The following is a 26,820-nucleotide window of genomic DNA, read 5'->3' on the forward strand; positions in this document are numbered from 1 at the left end:
AAAACAGCTGCATTACTCCTATCGTCTATTTTTTTATCAATTCAAATTCTAAATATTTTTTTCTACAACCAATGATACTTATAAATATTCCATATGATATTACAGTTGTCCGGAACCCTTATTCGAAAGTAGCCTGCATGAAAGTACTCTTGTTTTTTCTGACATATTTGAACGACATGATGTTTCAAATTGTGCTTCTAAATACCAACATTAACTAGCTTTTCGAAGATATTGTAAAGTTCTTGTTCGGTACCATAAATGCTAACGATTTTGAATGAAAAGCAAATATGGGTATACATTCACAAAATATCAGAGGTCATAAAAATGTTATTAAGATTCATTCAGTTGTTTAGAGGTAGGTATGGCTTCTGTTTTTACAATTAAGTATCAATTATACATTTTACAACTTGAAACAAAGATGAAAAAAATCAAAAGCTTTGAACATGTACGACAAAAATTCTACTGAGAGTGAAGAATATCAAATGTATATGGATGGATAGCAGGCAACGTCCAGATACTAAACTATCCGAGATCTGCACCAACTGGAAACTAAGCTAAAGTGTTAATAAGGTGGTCATAACCATATAAAAGTGCTTGGTGCATATAAAAAGGAAAACCTATTGAAAACAACCAGACTTGGTTATCAAACAGGAGAATTATTTAATTATAAAGGAAAAGCTATAGCATTTACAGAAAGATGAGAACAAATAATCTTTGATTCATTTAAATTTTTACAATTATCGAAAGTAATTTTAATTTGAGTTTAATTTAACAGTTTCTAGCTTTTTTTAATATAAATATGTGATCAATTCAATACTTTGGACAAAAATGAATTTATACTTATTCTTTAATTAATCATTTAACCCAGTTCAAATGTGAAATTGAATGCGTTCTTTGAAGAGAAAAAAACATGTGAATTAATTTAATAATAAAATTTCGAGTTCCCTTTAAAGAATGGTTTGCATGCCGGTTTCATTCATTCTGGTTATTTTTTTTTACATTATTATTCAGTTGTAAGTATGGGTTGAAAATGGGAGATACAAATTTTTTCTCAAAAATTCCAAGGTCTGGTGATTCAACAGTGAGAAAAACTAACGGTTGGCCGAGGAATTGATTTCTGGGGTGCCTTTGATGACATTCTCTTCATTGCCATGTAATACTTTTTCTGGTCATCAGTCATAAACATCTCTAGAGAACCTCCAGCCTGAAGTAAAGAAGTTAACATTGGATAATATGTGATGATGATAGTACCAAACCACAAACCAGCTTACTAATAATTGGACCATTCACTGATTTAAGTATAGATCTGAGTATTTTAACTCATCTTATGATATGAAAACAATCTTATTTATTTATCAAATAAGAAATTGCAATAGCATATTTATAAAATATTGTTTTATAACATAAATATTTGCATCTGATGCTATACTTTATTCCATCAGTAAATGGTCCAGCACACAAAGAATGACCCCATTGAGCTTTACAAAGACTGAAGCCACAGGGTTAGAAGCAATTATCTACTCAGTTATTCCTTTTTCAATTGTTAGGCTCAATGTATTTCAGTAATTTTTATATGAAATCAAACGATATTTGAAAGACATTTTACAATGTGCATTCAGAGCAATCAAACAATGAAAGACGGAAAACCAAGTAGATAAGCCGAGAAAGCACTAATAGAGGGCAACACTCTTTTTACACTGACATCAGGTCTAGGAATAGACTTCTGTGGTGACTTGCTGGCCATTCTCTTCATTGCTTTGTAATACTTCTTCTGGTCTTCTGTCATAAACATTTCTAACGATCCTCCAGCCTATTAACAACATGCAATAACATACAATTGAAAAACAAAATGAACACGTCTTAACATAAAAATAAATGTTTTTAATGACTGACTTAACACAATAAACTTCTGATGAAACGAAAGAAAGTAAAATATTGAGATGGAATGAAATAAATAGAAAATAATTAATTTAAAGAATGTATCAATTCAACATTCTTCTTTGGTATGATTATTTTAAATTGATTATTAACAAAGAGTTATCATACTCCTATAAACATAAATTATTTTTAAGTGTTAATGAAAATGTACAACACATAGACGATTTGTGCTTTGTTTATTAATAACTACTATGTAAGGTGACAACCACAACCTGAACCTTTGTAGTGCATGACAACAGTATGAAAAAGGTGTTTAATTTGCTGATTGGATCACAATCTGTCAAAATGCATTGAACAAGATTTTTCATTTAACTATTTTATAATCCATGAAAAAATTACTTTAGGTGCCAATATTTATAAAATTCCGTTAAATAGACTGCATTGCATATTCTTAATTTGTGTGCATTTATGAGCACCAATAACACATTTTGCTTCTATGGATGTTATTTCTAAAACTACAACCAATACCATAGTTAAATACAGTGAAAATCTGTTAAGGTCTTTTCAAATGTATGTTAGTATCTGATGTCACTAAGCGTGAACTCCTCGTATATTTCATTTTTAAAGAAATTTCACTAGTTCAATGTGAATTAATCCTTAAAGTACAATGTAGCACTATTTTAAATAAAATGAATTAGATTAATTTCTCTTTGGTTACTGTGCTTATTTAGTAACATTTGTGGTATCACAATAGCAACGGCTAAAACAATTTACTAATTTGCAGTTTGAATTCTTCTCCTGGATGGTAAGTATAACTTCTTATTCCACAGCACACACTTCATACTAACAACCTTTCGCTTGATCAATCTGTTAAAATATGTTACCAGTAGATCAGTTTATGTTTAAGCCATTGCTATTGTGACACCACAAAGGTTACTGTATAAACACAGTAAATTGATTTATTTATTGCTGTACTGTTTTAGAATAGTCCATTATTAAGCTCCTCTCATCCAAAAACGCCGACAAGGTTCGTAAAAATCTGACGTAATTCATTGCAATCAATGTAATAATTAAAGATATCACATAGGTAACTATGTATAAATATGGTTTTTTTGTAAATTTTGATTTTGACTGATAAAATTTATCCGAATCATGTATAATATGTCTTATAGATATAAGAAGATGTGGTATAAATGCTAATGAAACAACTCTCTGTTAAAGTCATAAGTTGTATAAGTAAACCATTATTGGTCTTATTATACGATCTTCAACACAAAGCCTTTAAGTTGGCTCATACCAAACAGCAAGCTTTAAGGTGCCCCCAAAATTACTAGTGTAAAACCATTCAAACCAACGGTCTAATCAATATAAAGAAAAAAAAACGACAAACGAGAAACAGCATGTTAATATGAACTTTGCTTCCAAAACCAAATTACGTACCTGCAACTGAATAAAATAGGAAATTAAAACTGGTCGTAAGTTAAAATTAAATATATAGGCTTAATTCGTCATTCGAAGCTACCGTTTTTACATTCTAAGGACCAGAACACGTTTTATTTTGTTTACTCTAATTTCTTCTAAAAATGAAATAATATAAATCTAGAAGCTTTAACAGCTTTGGCACTTTTAATCTATTATCATTTTATTGGTTCAGATCCAACAAAAATAAAATCAAATTCACAATGTGTAATTCATATAGATGTAATTCTACTTATAATAAGATAAAAAACAAAGGGTTTTCCCCGGTGTGTTTTTTTTTGTGTATATAGATTAGTAATGAAGGAAATTCAAAATTATCAATTTGTATAGTCATGTAAAGTAAGACCATTACACCCGACTGTTTTGAATAATACATTGTATAATTATATCTTTTGTATCTGAACCATAATTGACCTTTCTCTAATTTTCATTTTATTTGCAGAACATTTTATTACTGACTTTCCGATTAGAATTTTCCTCGGAGTTCCGTATTTTTGTTAATCTGCTTTTCAATGTTCAAATTTAAAAAAAAAACATGTACTCTTTTATTGGCTCATAATTCCATTGTATTCTAAACATCCTTTTTCGGGATGTAAACATTTTCAATAATGGTGCAAATGTAAAAACAAAAAGTATGATAAAACAATACTTGTACCTTCTCCTATAAGACAATGATTTATAAAACAAAATTATTGAATGTTAAATATGAAACAAATTATGAGCATGATTAAAAAAGAATATTGTGATGAGAGTTGAACCTTTCTATTACGTATCAACAAGCATAAAGTTATATCAATTTTTTCCACAAAACATTTTGCAGATAGGCCATACTTAGCCCAAATTGATTATTTTTTATGAAGTTACGATAATGTTGTTTCATGAGAATCTAACCCTTGTCCTACAAAAACTAGTCGTATAAACCAACAACGAATCATAAAAGCATATACCATATATTTTTTTAATTTCCCTTTAAAATTATTACTTTTTAAAGAACCTTTTCTTTTATCTTGAAATGTATTATTCCAATTGGTAAAAAAATTGATATATAGAAAAGGTTTTTATTGTGTTATGCAAAATACAAAAATAGGAAGAAAATAACATAAAAACATGAGGAAAAAAGCTCTTACTCCTTCAAACTGTGTAACGGAAATATCGTCATAGGAATATTTATAATAACAATTTCGCTATCTTGGAAAAATCAGTTGCCAAAGGGTACAAGTGAAAATTTATAAACTGACTGCTGTTTACATGGCAAACGAATAAATGCAATCAATGATCATATTTATGAATACATATACATCCATAGAATAAAATTATCCTCTATTCTATGTCGAAATACATTTGGAAAACTTTACATTAGTTTTAAGATACATAGTTTGGTTTGGGTATGACTGAAATCATAATTATGTTCAATCTTTCACAAATTATATTTCAAAGTGATTGAATGTCATTGAAATAAATTGGGTGAACAAGGAAATAAATAAGCATCAATATTTTGAACAGGCTTTATTAGACAACTGAGTGTCTGTTTACAAATAATTATTCTATTGGCGACATTTTATCATACCTTTTTCTTTTGCTGATTGAAATTCTCAATGATGACACCAATAAAGAGATTCAATGTGAAGAATGACCCAAAAATTATAAACAGGACAAAATACAGGTACATATAGACATTGATCTCAGTACCAGGTTGGTAACCGATTTCCTGAAAAAAAAAAAAAACAAATATGTCTTACCTATTATCAAGAAACAAATGTTTATAGAAGGCTTTAAAATAATAATGCAATACCAAAAATATTACTGCAAATCCGACAAAAACAAATCCTCGACAGATGATTATCCTTTTTATCATATCTGTCTCCTGATTTTGTTACATAGAATTTCTTCTATTTCCGTTGAACAAAATGATTTGCTTACTTGAATTTACGTGTTATACTTTCGAAAACAAATAATACAAAATTTTCATTTAAAGGTGGCTGCATTGTAACGGGTCTTGTTTTAAACGTTGCCCGGATCTTCCACCAGACATAAAGTATCTTAATTAAATTGGATTTTTTAGGTATCGGAACTATTCGTCCGGAATAGCGTAATCCATAACCCAGTCTGTTTCATGAAACATTAGTCCGTCAACATAGGGAACCAGCTATTAGTATAATATTTTCCTATCTCATCCCACTAGTTATAAAATGTAAAGTTTGTCTAATGTTCACATCTCTAATAATCATTTTTAATATACAATGAGTGATCACAAATACAGTACTTTATTTCACAAGTTAATGGTCCATCTAAATCTCATATGTACATGTATAACTATACGGATATATTAAAACTTACTATTTTTATTATATCTTTTGTTTATTTTATATCAAAATTGTTTTATGTTTATATGATATTTTCACAAACTTGTCTATGCTGCTCTACATTGAATCCAATTAAATGTAAGGATTAATCAAAATGAAAGATAAGGAAACTGATTTAACTATTCAGTCAACTCTTTGATTTACTTGACCAATGTACATTAACAACTTCTGTAATGTAACTAGATTGGATATTAATTAAGATTTATCAATTAAAAGTGATCTGAAAGTTATTGAAACATCGTCTTAAATACACACAACACTCCGGTATATGTTGCATATATAAATACAGCTGTTTCTCAAACCACCCCTCTTTGGGGAGATAAAGAATATTTATAGATAATTAATTTTGCGTACATACTGCTTCCCAGTTATGAACTATATGCTTCATCTTATAGAGATATAACTTTGGGAATGTTACAATTAAATATAATTATGCATATTGTTTATATTGAAGTCATTGGTATTCCTACAGTCAAGGTATGGGTAGTTAATAAATTTAGTGTCAGTTTCAACACTTTGAAGTTCGGGGCATATAAACGTTGAAAATATGCTGCAAAGCATAAATTGACCTTTGAAAAAAAGTAATTTCCATCCTAGGAAATATTTTTTTCAAAACTTCATAATAAAAGTGGTACAGTTTTAGCCATAAAAGGAGTTACTATGGGAAATTGCATAGTCGATATTTTCAGAAATGCAACCTATAGTATCTACTGGTCATCTTTCAAATGATTATAGTTTCAGAAATCACAATTTAAAGAGTCTTTGTTTGTTTAAATATTTAAGTCCTGCTTGCTGGTAGCATTAATTACAAGTATTAATCGACCATCTTTTTACGTTTGCCTAACAATTATTAATGTTTCGTTCGATGGTTACTTGACGAAAGAAAAAAAAACCACAAGAAACAAAATGACAGTCACCGGAAGTGGAAACATGACGGATAAAGATCCAAATTAAGATGATAAGTTGCGATTACAGCAGGTAAGAACAAAAGTTGACGAAAGAGGTCATCTAACGCCTGCTTTGAAAGACATTTTGATTGCAGTCGATTACATCCTTTTATACACCTTTTTTAAACGCAATAAACTAAGAATAAACTTGAAATGAAAATTATCAGATTTTGGGCAATTGATTTCGGGGAATGTAAGACAAAAAAAGAAATATTGTATATTGTTTAAAAAAAGATACACTTACTATCGGAGTATCTATGGCATCATCCATAATAAGAGTCCATCCTTTATATGTTGCCTGTCAAAAATGAAAGAATATTACTGAGCAGTTTACGATACCACATGCTAAACATCAATAGAAAGATAGAAAGTTCCCCATTTTTTTTTTACATAGTAACAACAGGGGGGCAAGACCTTTTTCAGGAAGTCGGGATCAGGTGTTTTTAAACTCGGAATTTCGGGATTGATCCTTCGGGACCCGGGAATTCTTTTTTCGAATTTCGGGATGTCGGGATTTAAATCTATTTAAATTCGGGACCTCAGGATTTCATGTTTTTAAGCACAGGATTTCGGAATCAGAACCCCTCTGACAACCCCCCTCACAAAGCATTAATACAGATATTTTTCCTCGATAGTGCATTTATTTCAGTGTTTTTTCGAACTCTTTAAAAAAAAATTCTTCCAGGCCTGATAGTTACAGGCCCAAATGGTGCAATTTTATCAATGTTTTATCAATGATGTGAAGGTGCAAGAATAGCGACTTTAAAAAACACTAATAAGAATGGTTGTTATGGAAAAAATAAAACAATCATATTAAAGTTGGTAATCTTGTCCCTATATCAACATGCAAAATGAAAATAGTCAATTAAAAATGCAATCGGAATCAGAAATCAATTAAAAATCTTGTCCCTATATCAACATGCAAAATGAAAATAATCAATTACAAATGCAGGCATTTTTAATTGATTATTTTCATTTTGCATGTTGATATAGGGACAAGATTACCAACTTTAATATGATTGTTTCATTTTTTCCATAACAACCATTCTTATTAGTGTTTTTTAAAGTCGCTATTCTTGCACCTTCACATCATTGATAAAACATTGATGAAATTGCACCATTTGGGCCTGTAACTATCGCTGAATTGAATATTCTCAAGAAATATCGGTAAAGTTTCCATGGAAACGGAAATAAAATGATATTTTTCTTTCTTATATGCACGGTGACCTATATTTTTTTCCCTGCTTTTTAAAAGCTTATAGTATCAGCACTTCATCTCTCTAAAATATATCAAATTTCTATCATTTGTTTTTTAATGAAAATATGACTTTAAGCTTAGATGGAAACTAATTTCCATGTATATCTATACAAAATCAGCTGATTTTTTTAAAGGTTCATGTAAGTATCTTATATGGCCGGTGACCCTGTAATGTATTTTTGCTACATACCTTGCAGGGATCAACTGTGCAAAGTTTAAGAAAAATCTATCATTTTTACTTTAAGCACCTATACAACCTTAAACGAAGGGGAATGGACAATCAAATTGGAAAAATCTGTCTAATGTGTTTTTTTCTATAATCTTTTACAGTATATTGAAATGTTTGAAAGATTTTGAATTTTCCATCGAAGTCAATTTAGTAATGCTACAGTTTTACTATTGTTTTTGTTAAATCTGATATTATGAAACGCAATATTATGAAAATAAAAGATTTCTATAGTAAAGCTAAACCCGGACAAGAATTTCTTTACACCCCGTCCCATATTTCTATGTGTATAATACATAAAAAGTAAAATAACAAAAAGTAAAACACATCTTGCTTTTCTAGTTTCATTTAAAATGAATATTATATACTCGACTTGACACGAGAGAGACTAATGTTCAAATAGTCCGTGGTGATACAAATTTTCAAAATAAAAGTTGTTTGTCACTTTATGACATGACATACCTTCCTATCCTAAGTTTCATTGTTATCATTGTTTTTAAAAAAAAATAATGAAAACTTTAATGTAATAATAATAATAATAATAATAATAATAATAATAATAATAATAATAATATTGACAATAAGAAGATGAAAAATGATAAAAAAGGTTAACATAAAAAACTTACCACTTGAAACAAAGCCAGATATGCATTATAAACAGTATCAAAATTGACATCTGGATTGACCCACTTGTAGCCGGTTTCATTACTATTTTTAATGCAATCATTAAAATGAGCGACTATGTTCTGTGGTAATCTGATATCGTTTGCATCAACACATCTGTGAAATTTTCCATTAAAGAATTGGACTCCAACGATTCCAAAGATCAGCCAGAAGACAAGACACACCAACAACACATTTGCAATGGATGGGATAGCTTTTATCAATGCATTCACCACAACCTGAAACAAAAAAAAAAAACAAAAAAAAAAACAATGCTATATCGTTTTATCGATATAAAAAAACGGGTAATGTCTCACTAATCATGCTCTCACTAAAGTAAAACAGTATCCAAATAAATGTGTACCTTTCTTTATGTTTATAATTGTATGTTTGGGTTTTCTTCATTAGTACGTGGAAAATATAGTGTTGATTTCTTTTCACACTTCATGCATTCTTACATGTGGAAACAAATCTTCGTGGGCGGTAAATATCATTTCAACTAGCAACTGTTATTAATGAAGGTAGTTCCGAAAACATTAGTTTCTGAAATGTTCCTTTATGATAACAAAATTGTTAAAAACAAATTACTTCATTTTACGTGAAATGACAAAGGTGAACTACTTGATTTTTCATCACAGAGGGGAAAATTCCTAAGATCAATTCTTTGTCAAATGTTAAGTAAAACTAAAGAAAAAACATATATGTGCTTAATAATATGCAAACCTTTAATTCATGAATAAAAAGTTTATATTATGTAAAAGTTTACGCTTTAAAAGAGTAAGAGATAACTGGGAGAAGGGGGGGGTGTAATAACAAAGTATACATTAAACGTTCAACATCCTGTCACTTTGGAATCTTAACAGAAATCTAGAAATATCATGATATGCTATAAACCATATTTACACACAGACGTCAGTGGCGGATCCAGGGGGGGGGGGTTCCGGGGGTGCGCACCCCCCCCTTTTTTTTTGCCGATCAATGCATTTGTATCGGGACATATGTTTTGCACCCCCTGCACCACCCCCCCCCCCCTTTCGAAAATTCCTGCATCCGCCCCTGGACGTGAATAATATCAGATTCATATCGGAACACTTTGGACATAATACTAAAAGTACTTTGATTAAACATAAATTCCATATCTTCAAGTTTTGAAAAAGTAAAAAAAAAACCTGGTGCATTACGGAATGAAAACATGCATTGCATTATACATATAAATATCAAAGTACAGTCATATGGGAAACATTCAATTTATATAAAGAACTCTTGAATTGTATCCATGCGTAACATATTTTATCGTACATTTTTAAGTACCAAGATCTTAAATACACATATTATTTTTGATATAGACTGCTAATTAAATGTAAATACATGTACATAAATTTCATAATATTTATAATAAAACCATACAAATTTCTAATGAAAGCTATAAACATACCCGCATTCCTTCCCATCTAGACACAGCACGCAGTGGTCGCAATGCTCTTAATGTTCTCAGGGCCTTTAAAGAACCTACACCGTCACCTTTTTGTCCCGGCTCTTGTGGCAAGTTCTCAATAACTAACATTATGATAGATATCTATAAAGAAGTATAAGATGTTAGTCATTTCTAAAATTAACAAACTTCACATAATATCCAGACGAAAGGCGCCTTTGGATTTTCAAATATGTTTGCCTTGAACATCACTACTTGACATTTATTGTTGAAATAATTACTGTGAATTTTTTTTCTTCAATATTTCCTTTTCTGACTACTACGTTCTCCTTAAAACATAGATAAATGTACTAAAGGGTTATTGAAAAGCCAATATGATTTTAAATAACTTAAAAGATTCATAATTGATCTGTTATTTTTATAAATATGAACATATATCCCCACTTGCGTCAATTCACGCAAAGCCTTAACAGATACGTCGATGGACTAATACGAATAATTGTGATTATGGCATGGGAAGTATTGCTTCGTTTTAAAAGAAGTAGAATAAACTCATCGTAGATACCAGGATTGAAATTTCATATTCACGCCAGATGCACGTTTCGTCTACAAAAGACTCATCAGTGACACTCGAATCAAAAATTGTTAAAAAAGCAAAATAAAGTAAGAAGTTGAACATATATGTATTGAACGTGAATAATATTCCGTGTGAAAAAGAGTGCATACTTACAGAAACAATTACAAAATCCAGCCAACACCAAGCATCTGTAAAGTATTTTTTATATCCAAATGCAACCCATTTTAGCAACATTTCTAATATAAAGATGACTGTGAAAAATTTATCAAAGTAATTCAAAACTTCCTTCAGCACTGGACGTTCACGCAGATATACATCTTCAAGAGCCTAAAATAACGGATAAATAAAATTATTTTCCTTATAAAATTGGGTTACTTTAATGCATCCTTACTTTATAAACGTTCAAACGAGAAACTTATGTGTGTAAAAGCTGAAAATGAGCCTACGATTCCAACACGTTTTCGTATAGTGAGCTTGAATTATATTGTCCTGTTTGATCGCAAATCACTAATAACATATTAATATTTAATGTCAAAACAGTGATTGTACTATTGTAGAATTTCTTCATTGGTGTACAATTTTATATTATGATACACAACCAAAAAAACTTAATGTTCTTTTTTACAAATTTGTCGGAATTTAATGAGGAATTTCTTGATACAGGAGGTCGTGTGAATTTATCAAAACTTTTATTTTCATTTGTTTTACAATTGCTCAGAACATTTAAAGCGTAGTTTAATGCATATAAAATGGTATTCGTCATTCTAATGCAACAACGTTTGTAACGTTCATTTTGATTGGATAACGACACTTATTCACATAGCATCGATTGATAATAGATGCTATGGGACGTACGCGCAAGCGCAGACGGCATATGACATAATTCAAATACATGTTTTAACGTTGTTTTCTGTCAGTTTCATTAGAACGGAGATAACAATATTTTATTTTAAGCTCCGATGGCATCAATTGGGGATTTGATGGTCGCAAATACCCGTTTACTGTCTCCGCTAACGCGTCGCCAGTAAACTTAATTTGCGACAATCAAATCCTCAAATGATGCCATCGGAGCTTAAAATACAATACAGTTATCTCCTAATTTACACATAAAGAGCTGTGTCATTCTATGTTGCGATGCTACACTATTGTATCATATAAGTGTGAAGGTTGGAACCTATTTAAACGTGTCAACCCGCTGCATTTGTTTGCACATGGCCCGAGTCATGAATCTGATGTTCAATAGTTGTCGTTTGTTGATGTGGTTCATAAATGTTTCTAATAACTCGTCTTTTTACATAGATTAGACAGTTGGTTTTCTCGTTTGCATGGTTTTACACTAGTCATTTTCTGGCCCTATATAGCTTGCTAGTCGATGCGAGCCAAGGCTCCGTGTTGAAGACCGTACTTTGACCTATAACGATTTACTTTTACAAATTATGACTTGGATGGAGAGTTATTGGCATTTCTACAACATCTACTTATATATATTTATTTATTTTTTTGACATTTATTTTATTAAAATCTATAAAATTCAGCATATGAAATAAATCAAAACAAATGACCATTTTACTCACCAAGGCTAAACTACTTGCAAGGATCATTGTTATGATGAATGTTTCAAAATACTTATGTTCCACCATAGCAAAAGCTTTACATCTAAGGGACCACCATTTTTTTCCAATTTTTGTGTGTTCACAACGAATACAACATGCACAGTTCCTTCTAAAGATGCTACAGAAACATTCATCTGGCTGGTTAGCAAAAACAGCCTCAACATCGTTTATCTCTGGTTCACCTGTTGCGTCTACTTTCTTTAAGCTTATCTTAGAGTCTTCGTCATCTGATGTTGAGCTACTACTAAGACTTTTAGAATCATCTGAATGCTTACTTTTGATGGAAGAGGCTCGACTGGCAGATTTTGTTGAAGCCTATGTTTTGCAAAATACACATGAAAGCCAAATCACTATGAATGAATAAATACATAAAATACAACTGTAAACTTTCATACAATATTCGTCATCATCATAATCCAAAGACGTATATATAGGTTTAATATTATTTTTTGTTATTTCAAACGATGAAAATAATAAATAAATTGTTCTATAAATTGTATTAAATGCAATTTATAACTTTTATCATTATATGTTCCTGTTTTATTTTAATTGATTTGTATTTACATGATAATTTTGAATACTTACATTATCACCTTCAATGGTATCAGGGGTTCCACCATTTATTATTTCAACTAAAACATAATGATAGAAATGGATATATTACTCGTATTTTGTATTGAAATAGTCAATTACATATGAAACAATTATCAAAGAGCATTGTATATTCGTATAAGTAATAAAAAAGGCTTCCAATGTAAAAAAAAAACTTATAAATTCATTTTTAATTGACAAACAAAGAAAATATCACCAGGTGGAATCGCATAAAATTGAAACGGAGAGAAACCGAATGTATCAACATGGCAAATATATTCTGCTATGTATACACTACCTACCCTGGAATGTGAGACTCAATGAAAAAAAAAATGTCACGATTGATTTGATCAGACGACTTCCTTTAGTCAAATAAATAAAGTGAAAAGATGAATTGAGTCTCAGAACACGTAATTATCGAAAATAGTTTACACAGTTTTTAACAGTTTATATTATCACATATATTTTCAATCTTGTCCTTTGATTGTTAGTGTGTACTAGTTTTGATAGTTACATGTGTATTAGCATTTTCACTTTCATTTACCATCAGTCACAAAGACATAAAAGAAACTTTACATCATCAGCAAGCAATCCATCTTATTTTGGCGATATGTTTTAACATTGTCGTATAAGCCGGATGTTTGGCTAGTCATAACATCAGGTTCAACCCACCCTTTTTTCTAAAAATGTCCTATACAAAGTCAGGAATAAACTATTTGTTATTTAGTTGTTCGTTTCTAAATATGTTTGCGTTTGTTTTTGTTGCACTTTAGTGTTCCCATTGAAACTATAGTTTATATTTTCTTCGGTTTTAGTTTGTTTTTCGGATTTTCGTTTCTTAATCGATTAATGAGTTTTGAACAGCGGTATATAAAGGCAACAGTAGTATACCCTGTTCAAATCTCATAAATCCATGGGCAAAAAACAAAATCGGGGTAACAAACTAAAACTGAGGGAAACGCATTAAATATAAGAGAACAACGACACAACATTAAAATGTAACACAAACACACACACACATAAACGGTCTAAGCATTAGACAAAATACTTTGAGAATAACAAATATAACACCAAAACCAAATACATGAATTTGGGATAGATAAGTACCGTGACACGTCTTATAGTAATGTGAATTCACACTCAAAAATAAGAGAATACAAACAAATTACTGGTGGCTTTATTTATGTGTTTCGCAAGGCCGCCAAAGTAAAAAAAAAACTTATATAAAAGTTATACAATTATTCTCGATATCAAAAGAAACAAAATGTACATGGAACTTTGTTCCAGATGAAATCAGTGAAAAAGAAACTATATGGTATTTCAAGCTAGAAAACACACTGTGCGGTAAAGTGCATATAGACCCATAAATTAAGCGAGTGGATGTTGCATATATATTTGATATAAGATGTCTGACCAGTTGACCAGGTTGTTTTGATGATATAAACTGCAATTTGGTCAGAATGTTGAATAAACTGCAACAGGTGGAGAGAAATACAGTGAGTTTTAGTAACATTTTAGTTTGAATTTTACTTTAAATGTTAACCACATTAACAGATTATAAATGAATGATGTACTGGAATCCGGATTATATAGCGATAATCATCTCGAAGAATATGAACTGAATACAAATAGAGAATAACCATTCACATAAACAGGCGAACGAATGTGGATATGAGATCTTTCAGTTCATTCAAATTTCTCAAGTTTTTACAATTTATGGAAAGATACCACTCCCGCCAAACAACAATCACACTTCTTACTCCTTTATCTTTTGAGGACTAATCGCGCGTCTGCCGTACAAATTAAACTTCTTGTATCTTTTATGAGTTTTATATATTTATGTTTAGCAGCAATATTAATTCCATCATAAAGGTAATTGGCTATGTTCTTTTTTTAATTTTGGAAATCTATTATGGCAAATAATGTTACATTGTCATCTATATCATAGTTTTATCGAACGAATCTTCTTTATTCAGACAGATAGTGGTATTTAGAAGAATTATATATCGACTTTTCTAGATACATCCAGTTCATTTTAATCTTTGATCAAATAATAATTTAATGTTTTCCATTTAAATACAACAGGAAAAGAATGAACTTAAAGTTATATATATTTCAAGGGGATACGAAATTGGAAATATAAATATTGGTTAACCTTAATGGTGAAATTCGCGTGTCTAAATCTCAATGAAGTGTTTTGTGGTCTGTTACTTTTCTATTTGATTTGTCTACGGTCATAGTCGTTTGTCTTTCTTCGGCTTATTGTTCTAATGATTCTTTATAAATATTTTGATTTGAGCGTCACTGATGAGTCTTATGTAGACGAAACGCGCGTCTGGCGTACTAAATTATAATCCTGGTACCTTTGATAACTATTAGGTGTTATCTCTATTGTTTTCAATTATCTTGTTAAAGTACATCATTGGTAATGTCAACAGAGTTTTGATTTTTATATAAATATGATTATAGGCTTAATTTGATATTAGAATTGTGTAGTCTAACCAAATAGGTCAATTGGAAAATACAATCATATATGAAAAGAGAGAGAGAGAGAGAGAGAGAGAGAGAGAGAGAGAGAGAGAGAGAGAGAGAGAGAGAGAGCTGGTAAAAAGAAAGATACAAAAGACAGGTACAACGGAAGTGACGTAAGGAAGTGTGTTAGAGAATGACCTGTCACTGTGTCTTGTATTGTTAGTTTGGGATGGTCATCAAAGTTCTGAGGATCTATGGAACCATTAATACCAATGACTTGATGCCCATCAACCATGCTGTCTTTTCCGTTCATATCAAAACGGGATACTTCTGGTGATGATGGCGGCAAGGCTGGAGGTTTAGGTTTTGTCACCAACCGACCTTTTATACTTTTTGCAATCACTATTGTTTTCACTTTAATCCATCTGAAAAACCTAAAGTAAAAAAAAAATTTAGTATAAAATTAAGCAGTTGTGAAAAAAACACGGGTAAATGCCTATTTTAACATATATTCTGAATGAGTTTGGTTAAGAGTCATGAAAGTTGTAACTTATCGGTGATATAACCTGTTATGTAGTGTTTGGTATTGATTGCTGTATGGTATACTTGTTCATTGTTGAAATATATATGAAGCCGTTGTTGTCTCTATCGAATTGTTTCACATCTTGTCACTTTTATAATTAAACTTCAGGTATATTTTTGGCTTATTGTAAAAGGCCACACGGTTACCAGTAATTGTTTGAATATTTGTCATTTTGTCTCATTTATTATTTTTCTTTATTTTATATTTGTAATGTAAACTTTGAATCCATCATAAAAAAATGGAATTATCAAACTCGATTGTTTAAAAATAAAATGCTGCGATGTTGATTTTTTTGTGAATGTCTTCAACATGAAATCAATCCTATTTCTTGTTTTTTCAAAAGTTAAGAAAGCACTGATGACCCTTCTGAAGCATATGAGTTCAATTCTCATTTCTAAGATGTTCGTGCTGTCCAAACATTATATTCTTAGTATAATATTGTGGATAATTTTTGTCTGATCCCATTTTTGTCTTTAGTATGATGTTGCCCGCCAATAATTTATCTTTTTTTTTAGAGTTAGTTAAATCAAACTTTTGAGTCATGTTAGTCGTCTCCCTACTTATAACTGATTAATCTTTATAATATCAAAAAACAATTATAAATAAGATTGACAAAACTAGTGAATAAAAAATGAAATTCACAAATAGTTATAAAATTGATCTAATAATGAACATTTGTTTTATAACAAGAATGTGTCCATAGTACACGAATGCCCCACTCGCACTATCATTTTCTATGTTCAGTAGACCGTGAAATTGGGGTCAAAACTTTAATTTGGAATTAAAATTAGAAAGATCATATCATAAGGAACATGTGTACTAAGTTTCAAGTTGATGTAACTTTAACTTCATCAAAAACTACCTTGACCAAAAACTTTAACCTGAACTTCGCACTATCATTTTCTATGTTCAGTGGACCATGAAATTGGGGTCAAAACTATAATTTGGCATAAAAATTAGAAAGATCATATCATGGGGAACAAGTGTACTAAGTTTCAAGTTGATTGGACTTCAACTTCTTCAAAAACTACCTTGACCAAAAACTTTAACCTGAAGCGGACGGACGAACGGAGGCACAGACGGACGGACGGACGAACGGAGGCACAGACCAGAAAACATAATGCCCCTCTTCTATCGTAGTTGGGGTATAAAAACTGGTTGGAAAAGAAAACAGCATATTCAAATTAAACTTGAAAACAACTATAAACAAGATGAATGTATGAAAGATTCGAATCTTAAATAATCCCAATATTCTATTTAAGGAGGCTCGAGGGTATAAAAATTTCAGAAAAAAATCAAACATTTGTTTTTCATTACAAATTTTATTTTTTTTCATTTTGTAGTTGTTACTTTATCATATGGTACAAAAATCATTCAAAACAATCAATTCGTGTTGGCCCCAGATGACTTTCAAAATGTATACATCATTGAAAAAGTTCCAAATTATCTCCCTTTGGTGGAAAAATGCCATTTTTGGCTCTTAAATTAAAATATCTTTTTCAACTCATTGGTGACCTATCTTTTTTAATATAATTTCCATATAAGTTGTACTTAAACTAAATTATTGTAAAATTTTAGCGATTTCTGTAATAAATTTCTTTTTTTTATTTCGATATTACCTTTATTTCTCCTATTACTTCAACAGAAAAAAACCACCTTTACAAAAATGTATGCTTCTTTCGAAGGCAAATTGTGAGCGCAAATGAACGGTGACCCCACTTTTTTATTTTATTTTTCTATTAAATATAAGATAAAGTTCATTTATAGAAAAATATAGAGAAATCCTATATAAATGATTTAGACCCGCGAACCCCCTTAATTTAATACAAGATTTTTTTGTCAAAGATAAAACGAAGGCATTTCATCAGCTCTGGTACATGATTCATAAATCACATTTATACAAACAGAATAGCTAAAAAATGCAGGACAAAATAAATATAACATTTTTTCCACTTGTTGTTGGCCCCTTGTGTACCAAAATCAGGTAACGGATGTCAATTTTGTGATTAAATAAAATGGTAAAATACCTTTGTTATTAATATTTATAATAAGCAGTTTGAAACGAAGGGAAATATTTTCTTGAGAATTATTCAAAAAGGCTTTAAAATTTTCCTGAAATTGATGATAATTGACGGTTGTCATGTATACTATATACAAACTCCGTTAAGGGATGGTCATGACCACTATTTGAAATAAATTTCTAAAACAGAATAATAAATGACTATTATCATACATAGCTGTTATATTTTAGGGTATTATTATAAAAAAAGTCGTAAATTTTAGTAGATGTTATGTTGTGGCCTATGGCCTATGGTCGAGGAACAAAAACTACCGTTTTTCCTGTAGATACACTGTTTGATATAAGAAAAAAAAAGTTTTCTCCACAATTGTACAAACCTTTCAAAACGACTTATTGCTTCTGCCAATTTATTGGGTTCTGGCTCCGCTGTGCTTGGTTCTACGTTATCATTACTAAATGAGCTCAACAGCAAAGCAAGAAACAAATTCAATACCTGGAAAAAAATATTTATTAAAGGTTCTACATAGATTTTCGTAACATGAGAAATAGTTGGCATATCTATGATATATAGGATTTTGGGATATTGAAATAAATCAAAAAGTTTGTGTTTAAATCTTCAGGCCATACTTTTATAATTTTTTACTTTAAAGTCATATGAAACTTCAAATAAAAAATAAATCAATAATGCGTATGTTTTTCATAACTAAATGGGTAGTTTTTATTATAAAACGTATGTACATATCCTTTTTTCAAAAACACTCTATAATTTGTCCAAATTTAGAAGAACCTTTTGTTTGCAGGAATATGACAGTTCTTGTCCATTTGTTTTTGATGTGGTTTGTCGTTTGATTTTGCCATGTGATTATGGACTTTCCGATTGGATTTTCCTCTGAGTTCAGAAAATTTTGTGATTTTACTTTTTTCCAGTGAACAATTCGTCGATATGTTTTCCGTATGCAATGAACTCATCGTGATTTTTCTCGTAAAAATCCAGTGAACGCAATGAATCTGTCATTGAAATAAACTATTATTTTATTCTACATGATATACACGTGCTCAATATCCATGTTTCTTTGTCGGTTGTTTATTAAGGTGACAATCGGTAAACTACGGCTTCAAAACACGATAATTAGTTAGATGCATATTTTCACATCAGAGAGATTTTTTGGTTTTAAGATAATACGATTAGGATGCGTAAAAAGGATAAAATCGTGCAAAGAAGACTTAGTTTATGATATATACATGCATTGGTTCAAGAATTGAATAAATATTATTTTTCACCAGACACTCGTTTCATATGACTTTTAAAGGGAACATAAATGGACACCTGTTATTTCTGTGCAGGTTTCAAAGGTACGTAAACAGTTTATTACATTTCAAATTTGTGCTAATATTTCGTTTCTGAACTTTAATGTAGACATTCCATAACAGATGTGTGATGTTGGTTTGTTTGAATACAGCTTTATTAACTAAACTTTAATATGATAAACCAATGTATTATTTCACTTCTTTTTGTAATAAACAGCCATACATTTTAATTTTTAAAATACAGCCATTTGAATGCAGACTAACTCTTCCGGAGCACTTGTGACCACCATGAATTAAGTGGGGTTCTTGTTGGTCAGTTTTCAGCTCTCTATATTGTGTTGTGTGTACTATTTTTGATGTAATTTTTAATTTATTTTGCCATGTCAATGTCAGTTTGTGTACGACGTATGAGTTCGAATATCACTTTGGTAATTTTTGCCTCCCTTTGCGTTATATCAGCTACAATTACAATAAAGTACTCACCACAAGATTACCGATGGTAAACGTCAGTAGGAAAAATGGAATACAAGGCCAACCTGAAACACGCTGACATCCCCACATTGATTCAATCCATTCTCCACATAATACACGAAAAACAATCATAAAGGAATGCAAAAAGTCCATGAAATGCCATCTAGGTCTCTCTGAGTCTCTTAAACTAGCAATGGTTTCATTAGGATTTCCATATCTTTCATAGCTCTGCCCAAACAGCTGCTGACCCATCACAGCAAATATAAATATCACTATTCCCAATACAAATACAAGATTTCCTAACGCACCCATAGTTCTTGCTACTACACTTATTAACATATTAAGAGTCGGCCAGGATTTCGCTAGTTTAAAAACACGAAGCTACAAAGAGTAAAAACAGAACACAAATGTAATTATCGTTCAAATCTTTCAATTGTTTTATAAGAAAGGTATAAAAATTATAAAATTTCATTTCATTCTGGAATTATCATTTTGATATAAAAACAAAATTAAAAGTTATATTATCTGGATATTTTAGAAACTTTCACACACAACATTCTTTAACAAGTTGCATGGTAAACAATGGCTTACTAATGAAACTCTCGCGTAGGGAATTCGGTCAAAGGACAACTGATGAGTTCTAGATCAGAAAGGGTATTACACTATATAACATGCTGACATAAAATCTAAAAAACAATTGTCAAACAGTTTTTTCATCATCATCTGTAGAATAAATACCCTTGAGGAAATTTTTCAGAATATGTCTTGAATGGTTAATGTCAAATCCATCGAAATCGAATTTCAATTGTATGTCATAGTCATTCCAAAAATGTCAAAATTCGTGTAAATGTTTTCGTAATGTCATAAATTATACGACGTCCAGATATCTTATCAACATTGCAAGATATCAATATAAATTATGACAAGAGTGTGTTTGTATGTCAATCATTGGAAGAGTAAGGCTATGTTTCATGTCAGACTTTTTTTTCTGCCAGATTTACCATTGACCCTAAATACATATTAAATACATACCAATCTAAAACTTCTCAGTACAGATAAGCCTTTCACACCTTCTAGTGCCAACTCCACGAAACTCAAAATAACTATCACTATATCAAAGCAATTCCAGCGATCTTTGAGATATTCCATGGGGTTTAAGGCTATTATTTTCAGGAAGGCTTCAGCAGCAAATATTCCAGTAAATACCTGTATCAGAACAAAAATGATTAAGAGAAACCATTGGTGAATACAATCTCTAAGTTCTAAAATGATAACTATATTTTCATTATATCAAAAATACCAAAAAAAATATTTATCACCTTTTTTACTTTATAACTAAGAAATTCGTCACTGTTTTACCCGGGAGGTGCTGGTCAAGATGTAGGGGGTGTATCTTTTATATAAAATTCAAGAGGGGTAACACGTTTTTTCTGCAAGATATTATTTATTTTAACAAAATAGAAAAGGATATCGAATTGTTGGGCCAAAAAAAGCAACAAAATAAAAGCAAATATTTGCATAATATATAAACCCAGTGTAAGCACGTTATACTTTAAAAAAAATGACCATCCTCTCATTCTTAAATAAGAAATAAATAATTATATAAGTCCCTTGAAAATACGTCGAAAGGGCAAAGGGTAAAGGTATAAAAATTCTACAAACGATCGACTATATCAACCGACTCAACGAATGGAAAACAACAGTCATACTCCTGAATTGATAAAGACATTTTCTGAAGAAACCAAATAATGTAATTAATCGTTTTTTACACCTAACTAAACCTCCCACTTTCAGTTTATAGTTCCCGTTTAATATATTACCTTGAGTAACCTAAATAGACAAAATCGGTGAACGTGACAACAGTTAGGATCTTGCAACCAAAACTCACATCCTTTAACCAGATCGAAAGGATAAAAATACAACTTAGCATCGTTTGTTATTAGAAACAATAACAACAACATTAAAAAAATAATATAAATAACAATTTACATAATTTCCAGCTTCCAAAAATTCCTTCAGTTCTTGTGACATTCCATAATGATCCGCAGCCATAAATCCTGTATTCACTAAGATGCATATAGTAATAAACAAATCAATGAAGGCGTCTAAGATGAAAAGTGCAACTATCTTCTGGAACGTTAGGTATTGAGGACAACATGTCCAACTACAGAAAATACGTTGTAATTTCTTTATCATTTTCTCTTCTTCAAAACTTCCATCACTAAATATACCTGAAAAAAACAAAAACAAAATAGTTAAGGTGGTACCAAACACTTTAACTTAAATTAATTTGGCTCGTTTAATTTTCTTAAAATTTTTACAAAGTATTTACTTTGACCCTTTTATAAAAATATAAAAAATTAAATCAAATTTGAACCAACCGTTTTATCAGAAAAATTACACTGGTTATATAGCAGTTTGACAATAACTTATTTTGATCATTGAGAAGCTTAATATTCCCTTAACAACACAACGTAATTAAAACGTTTAGCTGATTTTACAGAGTTACCTCCCTGTAGTGTTAGGTACCACCTTAAGGCAACACTAAATTCTTTTCTATTTTATCTAACACTACCATTACGTTTCCAAATATTTAACGAATATTTAAAAAAAAAAAACGGATATCAAATAGAAAAACTTTATGAAATACTTAATTATTTGTTATTCGTTGTAATAAAATGATAAGTTAAACAAACAACAAAGTAACACTGACTGCCACAGGTGAGGGGGGGGGGAGCACTCACAAACGTGTTTCCGTCAAATTCCTTTTGTCGGTCCCGAGTCAGTAGCTTGTAATTCAATGGTTGAATTTGGTTGTTGTCTTCATGCTCTCAAAATGCTCAACTAATTTGCATGCTAAAAAACTCATGTGCAATTATGTTTGTTTCTAACGTTTGATCTAATACGAGCATGGTATGTGCAACTTGTTATCACCGTTTGGTAAGGGAATGGGACAGTACTGTATGTACTTACTTGGTCTATGACTTGATGCATGCTCTAGAAGTTCCTTCAATACCATTACATCTAAAAAAAGACAAGTTAAGGAAAGTAATATTTGTTATCTGATATCGTGTTCAAACGGTTTGATATTTCAAGCGGAGCATAGAAAATAAAAAGGAGATGTTGTATGATTGCCAATGAGACAACGATTTATAAAATATAGGATAAAGATGTGTACAATTAGATCGTCAAGACATAATAATCAAATCTTTCTTTATTTGTTGAAGGATTATGTACCCTTGTGTTGATTCAATGCTAAACATATGGATATTTTATAGAAAATCCACAGCCTTAATCCTTGTACTCTCATATTTGGCGATTTGATGACTGATAGATATAGGATTATTGCATGCAGTGCTAGTATTGATTTCCTTAAAAAATTTATAATTGTAGTTATTGGTTAAAACAAATAAAAATATGGACCAAATCAATTACACCTTTTAGGGTGCGCTCGACTTTAGTGACTCAGCACGAGCAATTTTGGAATTTATAGGTTGGTTAGAACTTTTTGTAAAAAATAAACACTAGCACATCATAGAAAAGCACGTGAGTAATCTATGTTTCAAATTTTATAACAAAAATCTCTGTAATAAAGGCTGTTGATTTTCTATAACAATCTTGGTTTATTTGCCACAAAGTACTCTTTTCTATCAAATGCAATGAAACAGTAAATAATAATGCTTTGCATCAAGTTTCCCTTGGTATGTTTACCAAACGGCCTATCTCTATTATTCATTAAATCTGTAGTTTTAAGACAATTAAAGTTTGAAAATTTTGTACAAAAATGGCTACAGAAGGGGTCACAAACCTTAAATAATCTTACTTCGTTCATCTTGGAAGTTTTAAATAAATGACTGATTTTTTGTTTAATATAATAAACTCAAATCATATCGGCTATATCACTTTTGGTCAAACGTTATAATGATTTCACACCTAGAAAGCTTGTATTTTTTTTTACTATTATCAGTTGAATAAAATTGACGCGGACCATACGTGAACAACTAAAATCTACGAAGCATGAGGTTGCATTTACAATTAAAATATTTTATTTTGTTTCAATTATCTGTACACGATATATATCAAGAGATTAGCGTTAAAGAAACGATTTAAATCATATTGTTCATATATTTGTAATGACTACAGAAGCATACGGTATTTAATATAGAGACTGTCAGAGCATAACTATATCATTAGGGATCTGGTATTTCGAAACAAATAAATTGATCGATTTGGGTATTGCATAGCGGAAGCTTGATACTTTCGTAGGCTTCATAATGTTTTCACACTTATATGTTCATTGGTGTGTAGGACCTTAATAATCCGTAAAATGCATGGGGTGCTTTATTACAAAAAGGGATCTAAAAGAATAGCCAAACTCATACAAGATTGACTTTGCTTAAGGGAGTTGAATACACATTTATAGAGATTCATTTACGGAGAAAGTAGGAAAAGTATGTTATAGAAGAGAGGCGACAGATACCAAAGGGACATTCAAACTCACAGATCGAAAATAAACTGACAACGCCATGGCTAAAAAAGAAAAAAAAACAGACAAATAGACCACAAGACACAACATAAAGCCTTATAGATCATGATAATACCGAAAACGAATAAATGAACTTATTATATACTTAATACTGAACCTTTTCAAACTAAATACAAATGTTTCCTAACGGATGCAGTGCTAAAAAATGATAATACCTTGTACATCAACCGTCCTTCCACTCGAAGTTCTACAAACAGTGTTGTGGTCTGCCTTCTTTTTCTCACCATCATATTCTGATCCTGCAGTGGAATCCTACAAACAATTGTTTTAGTGTTGAGAAAAATCCTTTACCTCTTAAACATAGAGCAAGTCAGATTTATTTTGAAAATCAAAACATATGTTTAATGTATATCTAAAGCCAAAGAGGCTTGTGATATTTATCCTTTACATTTTTTTATTTTACTTTTTATATGCCTTATCCGTATATAAAGTAAAAAAAGAGATTTCAAACTGTTTCTGTATGATAAATGTATGTGACTATTAAATTGTATGAACATCATGTAAATAAAAATTATGTTCATATGCCTCTAGTTAAGAACCAACATTGTACACACAGAAAATTGTAAAAAAAAATATACTAGTACTTTAGCATACATACAACCGTTTTACTGTTGTATTCAAATAATTATATTGATAATAATAGGGAAAACATAAGAACACAAAACCACTTCCTGACAATCAAACAACTTAACTGCTGGTCAAAGTAAACAAAAAAAGTTACAGCTTGTTATAGTTAACAAATAGATTTACTGCTTGTTATATATAAAACAAATCACTTTACAGCTTGTTATAACTTTACTGCTTGTTATACTAAACAAATAAACTCACTCATTGTTATATAATAATTAAGATAATATTTTTATTTTAATATTTTGATTATAAGTTATTGTACTTCCTATATCACATCTTGTCATATATCTGTGTTATCAGAAGCCTTACACAGAATCACGTCTATACATATTGATACTACAGGGTGCAAACTGAAGCTCCGTGAACACAGCAAATTACATGTAACACAATTAGTATGCTAAGCTTAAAGCAAGCTACCACCCTTCATTACAGATAGTTTCGGATTATCTGTGAAAAGATTTGTGTATGTATAATGAACGATTTGATAAAAAATCTTATCCACAGAATTGATACAAAATCAATTCACCTTCAAATAGAGGAAAATCTGACTGTACACCATATTTATTATGAATGTATGATGTTCAAACTTTTACATAACGAATTCCTAGTACATTTCCGTCGGGTAAGAATAGTTTAAAAGGAATTTTATTTTAAAGCACCATACTAAAAATTGGGATTTCTAAATATACATAAATCTTTCCACACGTGTATTGTTTCAATTCGTTGTTAGTATATTGTTGGCTTCTGAACGAGCATACACAAAATAAATAGGGTCCCAAAAATATAAAAAAATTGACGCAAGAATTTGTCATAGCTAGAATATGACATTGATATTATTTATGGAACTCAAATCAAACATGCATCGTTTCTATCAGATTTAAACATGCTGGAATGTGCTCATAAAAATGACGGTTCTAAATATTATCTAAATTGTGCTAAAAGTGAGTAACCAACCTTTTACACATTTCAGACTTTTGTTTAAAATATTTTGTACAGTTTATTTGCCAAATGTATATAATTTTATTTTCGAAAGCGTCACTTTGAAACTTAAATTACTTATTCAAGTTATCAGTTTGATAATGCGGTCGGTCAACTTACATTCTCAACAGATTTAGATATACCCACAATTACCTCAGGTAACAGGTGTGGATGTTTCTTGGCCCAACGCTCTAACAATTTTGCTGTTTTATCTTTTGGGGATCTTGGGTGTTCACGGGAACGTATGCTTGCTCTTGAAGCCCTACTTATTAGTGAAGCATAACTGCTGCGTCTCGAGGACGCCCGTGGGTCACCACCATGTGAACGGCGACTTATTGAAGCAAAACTGCTTCTTCGTGCAGTTAAAAACTGTTTGTTAATAGGTAAAGTGCATAGATCATCAGAGTTTGGCGTTACTGCATTTGAATCATCTGCGTAAGGTAGGTTGTTCCGAATATCTAAAAATGGTGGCACTAGGGGTTGATGGTCTGGGTGTGAAGGTGGTAAGTGCTTGGCATATTTCATCCTCCAGCTGCTGCGGCGGGAAAATGGAGAGCTAGGAAGGCTTGAACATGGCTGAAATGAAATTGACAACTCATAAAACTATGGGTCTTTGACAAAGTCACACACGAAATTATATTTCACTTACTGAAAAATAGAAAGAGGAGTAAACTACTTTAGTTTATTCCTAATTGGTAAGAAAAAATAGTTTAAAAAAAACCCTAGCATTTAATCCTTTTAGACAACTATGCACACCCGTAATCATTAAAAATATCGTTAAGATG

At 30.6% G+C, this 26,820-nt stretch overlaps 1 protein-coding gene across 11 annotated transcripts in view; it reads right to left on the reverse strand.

The window, feature by feature from the left end:
- LOC143067932 (sodium channel protein para-like) overlaps positions 1-26,820 on the reverse strand; it is a 99,281-nt gene that overhangs the window by 6,457 nt on the left and 66,004 nt on the right. For 6 of the 11 annotated variants that reach the window (XM_076241563.1, XM_076241567.1, XM_076241569.1 and 3 more), the window contains 16 exons: positions 26,189-26,611; positions 24,583-24,679; positions 22,855-22,905; positions 21,871-22,112; positions 20,914-21,087; positions 19,894-20,262; positions 18,480-18,595; positions 15,698-15,933; positions 13,022-13,068; positions 12,398-12,751; positions 10,977-11,150; positions 10,250-10,390; positions 8,778-9,053; positions 6,912-6,965; positions 4,925-5,065; positions 1,703-1,810 (listed from right to left, as the gene is read on the reverse strand). In XM_076241563.1, the coding sequence (XP_076097678.1) occupies positions 1,703-1,810; positions 4,925-5,065; positions 6,912-6,965; positions 8,778-9,053; positions 10,250-10,390; positions 10,977-11,150; positions 12,398-12,751; positions 13,022-13,068; positions 15,698-15,933; positions 18,480-18,595; positions 19,894-20,262; positions 20,914-21,087; positions 21,871-22,112; positions 22,855-22,905; positions 24,583-24,679; positions 26,189-26,611 (3,003 nt within the window). Of the gene's footprint in view, positions 1-1,096; positions 1,205-1,702; positions 1,811-4,924; positions 5,066-6,911; positions 6,966-8,777; positions 9,054-10,249; positions 10,391-10,976; positions 11,151-12,397; positions 12,752-13,021; positions 13,069-15,697; positions 15,934-18,479; positions 18,596-19,893; positions 20,263-20,913; positions 21,088-21,870; positions 22,113-22,854; positions 22,906-24,582; positions 24,680-26,188; positions 26,612-26,820 lie in introns of all 11 variants that reach the window. The other 5 variants (XM_076241573.1, XM_076241565.1, XM_076241571.1 and 2 more) reach the window with 4 other exon arrangements.

Source organism: Mytilus galloprovincialis, chromosome 3 (assembly GCF_965363235.1).
Source record: "Mytilus galloprovincialis chromosome 3, xbMytGall1.hap1.1, whole genome shotgun sequence".
Taxonomy (NCBI): Eukaryota; Metazoa; Mollusca; class Bivalvia; order Mytilida; family Mytilidae; genus Mytilus; species Mytilus galloprovincialis.